The sequence below is a fragment of the Salvelinus fontinalis genome, chromosome 34, assembly GCF_029448725.1.
Source record: "Salvelinus fontinalis isolate EN_2023a chromosome 34, ASM2944872v1, whole genome shotgun sequence".
Taxonomy (NCBI): domain Eukaryota; kingdom Metazoa; phylum Chordata; class Actinopteri; order Salmoniformes; family Salmonidae; genus Salvelinus; species Salvelinus fontinalis.
Window position 1 is genome coordinate 17,357,450 of NC_074698.1, and position 13,110 is coordinate 17,370,559.

The following is a 13,110-nucleotide window of genomic DNA, read 5'->3' on the forward strand; positions in this document are numbered from 1 at the left end:
GAAAACGAGTGGAGAATGGCATGCATCCTGGACTCATCCCTTATCTTATTGGAACATGCAATGACTAATTATTAACATGACATCTGTCTGATTCGAGTACTTAACATTTTTGACCTAATCTAATACATATAACATAACCCATTTACTATATAGACGCATTATTACAGTCAAATGAGTTCTAGAGTTTGCTCTCAAATAATTTAGAAAAAAGGTTATGAAGATGACATTGAGTTGAGTTTGAACTACAATTGTTAAATAGTGGAGACACATCATGGATTCATCAACAGCTACTACAGCATATGTCTATACATTTAATATGATACGACATTTCAGACAGTTCCTGACATGGGACATTATCTAAACAGATGTAGCAGCAGTGGCCAATCACATCTTAAATGTAATCGCTTTCGCTTTCCCACATTCGTCTGGTAATTGTAACCTCGGAAAACCCAGAACTAAAATCTCACATAATTGCGTCAGAGTTTAGGTAATTTAGATCAATTTGCAACCCATTCATACAATGTAATAAAGTGGTGCGCAACATTGTTGGTAATAATTTTGTTTTAAGTCTTTGCCCTCAAGATGCTGGCCTGAAACTCAGAACTATATGTAGTTAATAAGGAATAAAGATCACATGACTAGGAGCAATTCATCTCCTTTGCCTCTATGGTCTGGCATTTAACTACCATTAATGCAAAAATGAATTGACACATTTAAAAATGTCCCAAGGAAATATCCCCACATAAAGGCTAGATTTTGATAACATGAGAATTAACATGCAAGACCTCACAAACCGGGGATTAGGCAAAGACAATGGGGAACAAGGGATTAACCATTTTACTTAAGAACTAAATCATAAACTACTCTGATGAAAAAGTTTTTGACCAACCATATAGCTTCTTCATATGTACACCTGACTGCTTTGAAACGCATTCTATCCCACATCAAAAATCAACTCAGCCAATACAAGGATGCCCCTGGGACAAGCTCGGCTAATTACAAAAACGTGTACCTCAACACTGACCATGCCTTACTCAAGGGCAGCCATGGTGTCCCAACAGACACGTACAGTACTATACATGCAACAGAGCGTTCCCAAAGCAACTTCATGAGACGCCTGTATGCTCATGATAGGCCTACTGGGCAAAATGCCAAATCTGGCATTTTTTTATTATAGGAAAACCATAATGGTGCAGAAAGGAAGGAGAGGAGGAACAAGGGAAGCTCTGATTTCAGTACCGACAAACATAGGGATCCAAGGGTTCTCCTTGTCTGGGTTGAGCAGGAGCAGGCAGGATGGAGTCAGATCTCTCCTCCACTTCAGCTTCTTCTTAAGACACATTCAGGTGGGTGTGGGGTAATGCCAGTATGTTTGTGTGTGTTGGGTGGAGCATTCGGGAGGATTCAGGCAGGTTTGAGCAGGCTTCACGTCACAGAGGATGTAAAACCTTCAGGACATACAGTAAAGGGACCCAGGAGCAGGAGTCTTCCCTGGTGTCTGTTTGGGGAGTACCACCTACCAAGGACGTTTACAAAATGTGGTGTTGGTCTGTGTTGAATCCACGGAGGTTAGAGAGAAACATATACATGCTGGAAGACAGGGTATGGGACACCAGGTGGATTGCCTCCTAACCAAAATTCCATTGCGCATCAACACCATTCCACAGATAAAACTTCACTTCCTGATGGGAAGTGATTCCCATGGTGAGGACAGTGATGTCATTTAAATACATAAAACTGACCTAGACAACAATTGAGACATGCTACGCTAATGGGAAATAACAAGAAACAGGAACAACGTGCCTTACAATGATGTTTAATGGAATTTTGAAAAACCTACTTAGTGTGAACCATTCATTTATGAACATCCCTACTGTATAATGGTTTAATCAGATACAATTTCAATGTTAGTACATGCAAGTTGAAATATCCAACACCACTAAAAGTGTTTCAGTGAGAAAAGCATTTTCAGTGAGAGTCATTCTAAAATGCAGAGGAATGCATGTTTTTCCCCACAAATAGTTGTTAGTTGGTTCTGAAGCACAAATGATCAACTAAGAGAGGCATGAAGCATGACCACTTAAAACAGATGCCTCAAAAAACACACCGTACTTTACCTTAACTTTACCTGCCATAATAATCTATGCAGGGAGAGGCAAACTTCCTGTAGCGCAAATTAAAACTAGACAAACTTCAAATTGAACACTCTCATACCGACCTCAACAAAAGTGTAAGGGGAGGAAAGCCATGTTAAATATCTAGTCTTTACTCAATACTAAAATAGTGTTGAAAACAAGAAGACAAACGTGTAAAAAGAGAGAGTAGGACTATCTCTATGGTGCAGGATAAAATGGCACGTGTAACATAGGGGAGGGGAGGCAGGACCGGGTTCCAACAAAAGTAGAAAAAAAATGGACATTTGTTTGGTAAAAACAGTAGGATAAATACACATGTAGGTAGAGTCCATTCTCATTTTACTCCTTCTCTTTTAAGAGCTTTGTCCCAACGGACCAGTCAGTCAATGCCCCCTCAGGGGTTATGGAGTACGCAGTGTTACTTAAAAAGAACATTCTAATAGAAAATGGTAGCTAGTGTACATAAAGTAGTGCCATACAGTCATAACCATAATAGTAGTATGAAAGAGGGAGGCTTCACTGATCTACAGTCTTTTTCGTTCCCCTTGCTTTATTTTGTTTCCTACCATCATTTGCTTGTTTTTCTAAACCATCTAACCGACCTCGAGAGAAAAACTAAGAACAACAAGGGGGGAGGGGTGCGAGGGAGAAGGTGCATTCCAGGGGTAGGGACTTATACGTTACCTGCCAGAAAGCTATCAGTCTTATCGCATATAGCAGAGTAGTAGGGTGGCTGGCCCTCGCTGGCCTGCCCGGCATGCTGGGGCCCCAGGCGGAGGGCTTCCTCCAGGGTGTTGGCCTCCTCCAGGTCGTCAGCATCCATCTTCCCCCCCAGCATGTAGTGGTGCTGGTCCCCAGGCTGGCCCAGGGGCAGCAGGTCTACAGGGCCTCCCAGCAGCTCCTCTGACTGGGCGGCCGCTGCTGGCAGGGTCAGCTCCTTGATGAGGGAGGGGTCCTTGGCCTCCTCGGGCAACTGGTCCTCGTTCTCCAGGGAGAAGATGCCGGGGCTCTTACCGCAGCTCTCTGCAGTGGAGTGGGCGTTGGAGTTGGACATGGTGCAGTCGAAGCCGTAAGACGCCACTGAGTTGGCAGACTGGGGTGTTCCGCCACCCCCGTCCTCCTCTCCTTCTCCGGCCGGCGCCTCCACCACCTCCTCATCCTCTTCCAGGGCAGGCAGGATACGGGCGGACGGTGGGCTGTCGAACTCAGCACTGTCATCCATGGTGATGGGGACATCTGGGTCATTGATCTGCATCTCACCCTCTGTGTCGCTGGCCTCGTCTCCCGAGGTGGAGGGGGAGGAGGGGGCAGAGGCGGGGGCAGTAGGAGGACCTGCTCCCAGGACCTCGTCAGCAGGGAGCGTCTCAGCCTCCTCCTCCTCCTCGTCACCTCGCTCCAGATGGATGCCCAAGTCCTGCTCCAGGTCAGGCTGCACATTGGATGGCACGGGGGTCTGCTGCTTGTCAGAGCGTGACTCCACCCCGGAGCTGCTGTCATAGTCACGGAGCTCCTCGGGAGTGCTGGTTTCACTGCTGCTATGGATGGCCAGGGCCGTGCCACTCAGGGTGCTGGACTGAGACATGCCCACAGCAGGGGGCCCTGGGGGGGCTGGGGAGGAGTTCTCCATCTCCTCAGGGGCAGACTGGGGCTCTGAGGGCTGCTCTGAATGGAGCGTCAGAGAGGGGGCGCTGAGATCCAACCAGGCCTGGGCAGAGGACTGGGTGGGCGTCTCAGGGTCGGCAGCCCCGTGGTCAGACAGGGGGCTGGATGCGGTGTGGGGGGAGGAGAGGTGGGGCTGGGCCCAGGGGTCAGTGAAGGGGTTTGTCTGACCCCAGGCTGAGGAAGGTGGGATGGGTGAACGGTTGAGGTTATCCAAGCGGTTCTCCTCTGTGTAGTCATCCTCATCTGCATTCCCACAGCTCTCCAGTCCACTCTCAGTCACCCTTTCGCTGGGCATCTCCACATCATCATCATCCTCCTCATCCTCTTGCTGACACACCATCCGGTGGTCCACTGCCCGCTCTGAGCTCACATCCATATTAACATCAACTCGCTCCTCCTCGTTGAGCAGGGTCTCCACATTGGGGGAGCCCATGACGACCCCTTCTCCCTCGGAGCCCTTGAGGCTGGAATCTACCAGGGCGTCAGAGCTCTGGGTACCCTGCAGCAGGCCCGTATGCTGGGTGCTGCTAATCTCTGACGACCCCTGCAGGCGGCTGCTCACATCCTCAGAGTCTATCCCTGACAAAAGGTCATCCCCATGCCAACCGGTGGAACCACTAAAGCCTGCAGGCTTGTCCTCCACAGAGAGCTGAGAGCTACTCATGTCAAACAGTGATGTCGGCTTGCACACTTTCCTATCCTCATATTCCTCTTCATCTTCCTCCTCATCGTCGGACAGGGTCTCCACATTGGGGGAGCCCATGAAGGCCCCTTCTCCCTCGGAGCCCTTGAGGCTGGAATCTACCAGGGCGTCGGAGCTCTGGGTACCCTGCAGCAGGCCCGTATGCTGGGTGCTGCTAATCTCTGACGACCCCTGCAGGCGGCTGCTCACATCCTCAGAGTCCATCCCTGACAAAAGGTCATCCCCATGCCAACCGGTGGAACCACTGAAGCCTGCAGGCTTGGCCTCCTCTGAGGGCTGAGAGTTACCCATGTCAAACAGTGATGTCGGCTTGCCCACCTTCCTATACTCCTCATCATCCTCCTCGTTGAGCAGGGTCTCCACATTGGGGGAGCCTTCTCCCTCAGAGCCCTTGAGGCTGGAGTCTACCAGGGCGTCGGAGCTCTGGGTATCCTGCAGCAGGCCCGTATGCTGGGTGCTGCTCATCTCTGATGGCCACTGCAGGCGGCTGCTCATATCCTCAGAGTCCATCCCTGACAAGACGTCATCCCCATGCCAACCGGTGGCACCGCCGAAGCCTACAGGCTTGGTCTCTTCTGAGGGTTGAGAGCTACTCATGTCAACCAGTAATGTCGGCTTGCCCACTGTCCTCTCCTCTTCCTCCTCATCGTCATCTTCGTTGATCTCCTCATCTGCCTTCTCCACTGCCTCTTCCTGGTCCTGAGAGGGAGAGACCAGGACCTCTGAGGTGAACTCATCCATGGGCTGAGACATGCTGAATGGAGGAGGGGCTGAAGAGGCAGGCATGAGGAGGTCCTCCTGCTGCTCATCTGGCTGGAATATCACCTCCTCCTGGACCGGGCTCTGTGGAGCCATGGCAGACTGGTTCTGGGACCTGGGGTCTGGCTGGAATATCACCTCCTCCTGGACTGGACTCTGTGGAGCCATGGCAGACTGGTTCTGGGACCTGGGTTCTTGCTGCAATATCCCCTCCTCCTGGACTGGACTCTGTGGAGCCATGGCAGACTGGTTCTGGGACCTGGGGTCTGGCTGGAATATCACCTCCTCCTGGACTGGACTCTGTGGAGCCATGGCAGACTGGTTCTGGGACCTGGGTTCTGGCTGCAATATCCCCTCCTCCTGGACTGGACTCTGTGGAGCCATGGCAGACTGGTTCTGGGACCTGGGTTCTGGCTGGACATACATGTCCAGCAGAGCAGAGGCATTCTGGGGCTCCCTGACCGGGGACATGGGCCCAGTGGGGGAGCATGGAGGGGACATGACCGTGGTCCCCAGGGGAGACACTGTGTCTGCTGGCTCTTCCAGGGGGACCAGTTCCAGCTGAGCGATTGGGGCCTCCTCTGGCTGGCTGGCCTGAGGGGGCACAGTCTCCTTCTCCTCTGGGACTGCAGCCACCACTGCTTCTTCAGAGGTTGCCACAGAGACCACAGCAGCTGCAGCTATGGCGGCAGCAACAGCGGCGTCCTTGGTCTCACCCGCTTTAGTCGCGGGCTCTGCCGCCGTCATGGGCTTGGGGCCACGCTTCACTGCCATGGGAGTGTTGCTGCCCACAGTCTTCTTAGGGGTGGAAGCCTTCCCTGCTGGCTTGGTACTAGGGGTCTTGGGGCCAGCACTGACATCCTTTGAAGGCGTGGGCCTGCTTGGCGTCTTCTTGGTGTCTGCGGCCTTGCTGCTGGCAGCCGGCTTCTTGGGGGTGGAGTCTGGCTTGGATGCGGAGGCTGATTTGGGAGTCTCAGGTTTGGTGGTCTTGGCTGGTGAGGTGCGAGTTAGAGGAGCCGCTGCAGGCTTCTTGGTGGCTGATTTGGTAACATCTAGAGGAAGAGTATAACAAGTAGATGTTTGTGAAGAGGAAAAGGACAGGGGTTGGATGGAAACTTAATTATGATGAACAAATTATCCAATAAAGATATATTTTGAAAAATGTAACAATGTGTAATGCTAGTAATAAAAAGTTAAAACCTTTGGAGAAAAAAGAAGAAGAATTTAACCAAAACTGATGTCCCCTCTTACCTTTCTTGATGGGAGTTGCGGTTTTTGAGGGCTGTGGTGTCGGGGTCCGTCCAGCAGAGGGTGTTGTAGAGCTGGCTTTGGCAGAAGCTGGTCTGGGGGTGGTGGAGGTGGTTTTAGCCGTGGGGGTGCCAGGCTTGGCTGTGGATGTGGAGCTCTTGGCTGTGCTGGCTGTGGCTGGCCTGGCTGCAGCAGAGGCAGGGCGAGATCCTGGAGCAGCAGTGGCAGGCCTGAGGGAGAACAGCAGAGCGGTGGGGTCAGAATCACTTAGCACGGCTTTCAAACCAGGGGGGGACATCAGTTTTGTGGTCATCTACCAGACACCATGAATCAGTATTTTTATAGATGTGATAACATATTGAAATGGAGACATGACTGCTAGTGCTATATATTTAAATCAAAATAAAGTGACAAACACCAATGTGTAAACAGACTCCTTTACATCGGCAAGCGAACATTATGTCCCTCGAGTTCCACATGCTGGTAACCCCTGGGCCATAAAATCACAGAGCAAGAGGCCCTGTCGACTGGATTCACAAGTCATTCTGTTAGTCACTTCTACAGCCCTGCCAGACACTAGACTTCCTCAGGAACACAGCACAGAGAGGTCATAAACCAAGTGATGACGGAGAAAACACAACAAGAACATGAGAGGACGAAGAGGAGTCAACTTCCATTCACTCCTTGTCTCTTCAATGCCTGGAGTGGCTGGCCCCGACAGGGCACTAATACAGTAACTCACCCAGTCAACCCAGTCATCACAACACCCTGAGTCATCTGAAGCAGTGCAGTCTGGGAGATGAGTCACACCACACATACAGAGTGGAGCCCCCAAACTGCCAAGCCCACCCCCATCTCCCATCTCCATCCTCCTCCCTGCTACATCCAGCCTACCTCTCCTGACATGAGGGTAATGTGCACTCTGGTCAAGTAGCTTCCACGTCAGGCCAGTGCAAAGTAACCGACATGCAGTGACACAGTCGTGAGATCTCGTTAGCCTACGCTGCACTGCACCACCGCCTCTAAATAAAGAACAGCGTTAGCAACGGCGGCGGGGAGAGGGAAGATCGCTGGGGTCATGTTGATCTTTAATTTAGACGGAGCACAGAAATAACTTGTTCAAATCCCTGTTGGAACTTTGGATGGAGTTAAAAGCATATTTCATTGTACAAGAGCAAACGCAGCCAGTTTTTACACGGCAAGGAAACCCAGTGTGCCACGCACACCCTGTCAAGTGTAGGCCCGATGGAACACACTGCCTATCTGGTAACATCTAGCCTCGACATGTCCACTGGACACTAGCAATGGATTACAACCATGCACAGCTTCCTTCCCTGTACAGAGTTGTCACAGGTAGAGAATGAAGAGCGGTGAAGAGGGAGGGAAGCAGCTGATGATCCTGTTGTACCAAAACAAGAGACCGCCTGTTATTACTCTAACGATGAGAGGGATTACAAGCTCAAGTTAATGATATTGTTTGGTGTGGTGACGTCTAGACTAAGGCTTCTTATGAAGCATTAACAGCCTAGGTCATGGTACAAAATAGGCCATTGTTTCGATCCAGAGTTGATTCACAAAACCTTGCCCCTTTCTCTAATAGAATGCATGATAACCTAGTCCAGGAGAAGAGCTTTGATGACCCTTCAGCTGATTACCTCCCAGCGAGCAGAACGTGACATTCAGTGTGGTTTCCTCAGGTAGCAATCTGACAGGTATCAATCTGACAGGTCTAGACGTAAATGAGGACACACTAAAAAAGAAAGTAACGTGGTAAAATTCAAAGTTTAGGAGATTTGTAAAAGTGTGTTCTGCCAGAAAAAATTGAATTAAAGATTAGAAAATAATTACAGGACGAAGTGAATAGAGGGTAGAGAGAATGCAGGAGAGATGATGACAGAGCATTTATCTTAATCTGTGTGACGAAAGGAATATGGCTAATCCAAAATGACTCCGTTTAGGTAGGGAAGCAAGGCAGATTAGCGGGCCATCGTCAAAGGCAGTAAAAGAGAGGGAGCGAGAGAAAGTGCTCATCCGATTACACGTCTTTACCCTTCTATCATTGTCGCTTCTCAAATAGGTCCGGTCACTGTTGTAGGAGCCAGTGCGGCCGTTATAGAATAACGGGGCATGGTCGAACAATAATAAAAAGAAAGGCAGGATGTGTTACAAAATTAATACATGCTTCTCGGCAGTTAGGCACAATGAAAAGGCTCCACTGAGGCATTACAGTGCAATGATACTTGAATTGTTTTACGCAAAAAATAAAAATAAATGTATTCTCTAATTAAGATCACTGTCACCCAAATAACGGAGGCAGTGTTGATCATGTTAGACTCCTGATCAGAGTCTAATGGCTTGCACACAATGAAGGAAAATTGCTGTGCATTGTTTCTCAAACTTGCCAAAGGCCTTGCCATTAGGAACATCATCACAAATTGGGGTTAAAGAAAATGTAGGGATAAAGCCTAGAAATTCACTGAAGCTTAAAAAATTAGCGCAGAGACAATTAAAGTCCACCAAAGTCGCCTGGGGTTTTTAAAATATAACATTTTAGTTTCATTACGCATTCTGGAACGATGTGGAACTTTGCGGTGATTAACATAAAAATCAGGTTGCTCGTGTGCCGTCGCGTGGCAAATCAAAGTGGGGCTACGATTAAGTCAATGAGATGCATAAGCAAGGCTAGTGCCTCCCCTGCAGCAGAGCTAACAGCAAAGAGCCAGCTACCATGGGGACGGACCTCCTCCCAGGGAGACAGCTGGCATATTAGAGATGATGCCATTTTAATTCAGCAGAAAGGCTGGGAGGGACACTTTACCCTGGTTAAAAGGAGGGGATTCTACCCCCAGGACATCCACACAAGGCTTCAGATATGGGAACACCACAGAAATCTCACTCTACCCCAGGAACAAAAAAGGTATCAGTTCTTCACTTGCAATTTCCCAGAGAAATTCACCAGGTAGTTAGTTGCCTTGGAGCTAGAGAGATTCTTATACTGCCGCAGCAGCACTCAAAATGGGCTTTGAGCGAAAGGATAAGACATTACACAGGGTGCCGCCAGCTTTAGCTGGCTTCTTGGTTGGTTCTGCTTGAGGAAAATAACGTTTAAAAATAAATAACAAGATATCAAAAGGACAGTCAACCTACTGAAGATGGAGCTGACGTGTCGAGTAAAAGTAAAATGGTTCCCATCTCCTAGCCGTAGAGGGACAAAGAGGAACCCAGTGAGAGAACAAAGAGCAGGTAGAGCCTGGTGGGTGGGTGACGATGCAGATCCCCGTATAACAGAACAGGGCTGTATGAGTGTGGTGAAGCAGAGGCCTATAGAACCACTGCTTTCCCAGAGAGCATTCTGCAACATCCATCACGTCTGCCACACTTCCAGAGCATGAGCTCACACACACTTTAGGTGATTAGGTCTGCTGTCGCACCTCCCATAAAACTATGGCTATGGGAGACTGCGTCACAGAGTGGTCTCACTGTCACACCCGATAGCCCAGCAGGAGAGGAGATTTACAGCCTGCTCAACTGGCCTGCGTCATACAGTACACGACTGGCACAGCTATTTTACACTGTACACGACTGGCACAGCTATTTTACGCGGGCCACGACTGGCACAGCTATTTTACGCGGCCCACGACTGGCACAGCTATTTTACGCGGCCCACGACTGGCACAGCTATTTTACGCGGCCCACGACTGGCACAGCTATTTTACGCGGCCCACGACTGGCACAGCTATTTTACGCGGCCCACGACTGGCACAGCTATTTTACGCGGCCCACGACTGGCACAGCTATTTTACGCGGCCCACGACTGGCACAGCTATTTTACGCGGCCCACGACTGGCACAGCTATTTTACGCGGTCCACGACTGGCACAGCTATTTTACGCGGTCCACGACTGGCACAGCTATTTTACGCGGTCCACGACTGGCACAGCTATTTTACGCGGTCCACGACTGGCACAGCTATTTTACGCGGTCCACGACTGGCACAGCTATTTTACGCGGTCCACGACTGGCACAGCTATTTTACGCGGTCCACGACTGGCACAGCTATTTTACGCGGTCCACGACTGGCACAGCTATTTTACGCGGTCCACGACTGGCACAGCTATTTTACGCTGTACACGACTGGCACAGCTATTTTACGCTGTACACGACTGGCACAGCTATTTTACGCTGTACACGACTGGCACAGCTATTTTACGCTGTACACGACTGGCACAGCTATTTTACACTGTACATGACTGGCAGCCTACTGCTCTATTACAGCAGGACAAGGGAGAGCGAACCACCATCCGTTCTCTTCTCCTAGCCTTTCATGGCTTCCTCCAAATTCATAGACCAATGCTCCTGACTCAATATAGGCCCAACAATGCAATGTTTATGGGGTCCTGTATAGTGTGCATGGGGTCCTGTATAGTGTGAATTGGGTACATCTCCCTCTCACACATCCTTTGCTGTTCTATTTAGACCCCCCCCCCCCCCCCCACTCCTCTCAGTCCATATGCCCTCCTAGCAGTGACGGGGCCCAGCAGGGACATATGACTTATTCATATGTGTAGCATCCATCCTCCTCAGCCTTTTATGTGGTTCACTCTACTGAAGCCATGACGTGCAACATGTTCAGCTACATACTCTACTGAAGCCATGACGTGCAACATGTTCAGCTACATACTCTACTGAAGCCATGACGTGCAACATGTTCAGCTACATACTCTACTGAAGCCATGACGTGCAACATGTTCAGCTACATACTCTACTGAAGCCATGACGTGCAACATGTTCAGCTACATACTCTACTGAAGCCATGACGTGCAACATGTTCAGCTACATACTCTACTGAAGCCATGACGTGCAACATGTTCAGCTACATACGCTACTGAGTTACAGTCACACTGGGTAAATACCATCAAATAACATTGTATTTGTCAGTGTACAGCAGGTATAAAAGGTGCCGTGAAATGCTTATGTGCTAGCTTCCTCAACAACGCAGTACAGTAATCAATACCAGAGTCAAGTAAAAAATAACAATAGAAGTAATAAAACCAGAAACAATGAAAAAAATAATAAACACCAAAATAAGACTGTAAAGTTGGCTAGGCGCTAGCAACAGGGCAACAACCGTTGACGCCATTTTGTTGTTGGACTACGTGCACACATACAGCCTCCCAGCAATACAGGCCTGCACAGCATATACACAACACTAGCATACGCATGCAAGCAAATCCACATCATCTCAACTATTCTCAAAACACAAATACCTTCCCCCACACCACCCAGTGTCCAACACCACATAATGACTTCTTTTTCAGCATACACTAAATCAGAACCAGAGGTTTCCTGTCACAAGCTGTAGATCTAACATTATACAGGCAATCAGAATCAAACAGGGGACATGTACACAGCGAGTACAAACACAGCCCTAAAACAGGGTTGGCTTGAGCAAATGTGTGCACACCTCATCACACAGCCAAATTGGTACTAGAGGTCGAAATCGGAATGGCCGATTAATTAGGGCAGATTTCAAGTTTTCATAACAATCGTAAATTTTGGACGCCGATTTGGACAAAAAAATAAATAATTACACCTTTATTTAACTAGGCAAGTCAGTTAAGAACACATTCTTATTTTCAATGACGGCCTAGGAACGGTGAGTTAACTGCCTTGTTCAGGGGCAGAACGACAGATTTTTACCTTGTCAGCTCAGGGATTCTATCTTGCAACCTTACGATTAACTAGTCCAACGCTCACGAGGAGCGAATACACAATACGAGGAGCGAATACGAGGAGCGAATTCATTCAAACAGCACTTTCGTGCGTTTTGTCAGTAGCTCTTCGCAATGCTTCAAGCATTGTGCTGTTTATGACTTCAAGCTTATCAACTCCTGAGATTAGGCTGGTGTAACCGATGTGAAACGGCTAGCTAGTTAGCGGGGTGAGCGCTAATAGGGTTTCAAACGTCACTCGCTCTGAGACTTGGAGTAGTTGTTCCCCTTGCTCTGCATGGGTAGCGCTGCTTCGAGGGTGGCTGTTGTCGATGTGTTCCTGGTTCGAGCCCAGGTAGCGGCGAGGAGAAGGATGGAAGCTATACTGTTACACTGGCAATACTAAAGTGTCTATAAGAACATCCAATAGTCAAAGGTATATGAAATACAAATCGTAGAGAGAAATCGTCCTATAATTCCTATAATAACTACAACCTAAAACTTCTTAACTGGGAATATTGAAGACTCATGTTAAAAACTTCTTTGGGATAGGGGGCAGCATTTTCACTTTTGGATGAATTGGTGCCCAAATTGAATGGCCTCCTACTCTGTCCCAGATGATAATATATGCATATTATTATTATTATTGGATAGAAAACACTCTGAAGTTTCTAAAACCGTTTGAATCATGTCTGTGAGTATAACAGAACACATTTGGCAGGCAAACTTCCAAACAGGAAGTGAAAAATCTGAAATGGGTCGATGGGAAAGGCATCACCTATTAAAATCTCTGTCATTTATGGATCTGTATGCACTTCATACGCCTTCCACTAGCTGTCAACAGTCGGTAGAACGTGGAATGAAGCCTATAGTGTGGTGTGGGGCCAGATGGG

The 13,110-nt window shown here is 48.7% G+C and overlaps 1 protein-coding gene across 2 annotated transcripts in view; it reads right to left on the minus strand.

Moving 5' to 3' along the window:
• Positions 1-1,800: 1,800 nt before the first annotated feature.
• Positions 1,801-13,110, minus strand: part of LOC129833349 (mucin-17-like) — a 30,652-nt gene continuing 19,342 nt past the window's right edge. For both annotated transcript variants that reach the window (XM_055897882.1, XM_055897881.1), the window contains 2 exons: positions 6,511-6,737; positions 1,801-6,311 (listed from right to left, as the gene is read on the minus strand). In XM_055897882.1, the coding sequence (XP_055753857.1) occupies positions 2,809-6,311; positions 6,511-6,737 (3,730 nt within the window). In that variant the 3' untranslated portion in view covers positions 1,801-2,808. The remainder of the gene's footprint in view (positions 6,312-6,510; positions 6,738-13,110) is intronic.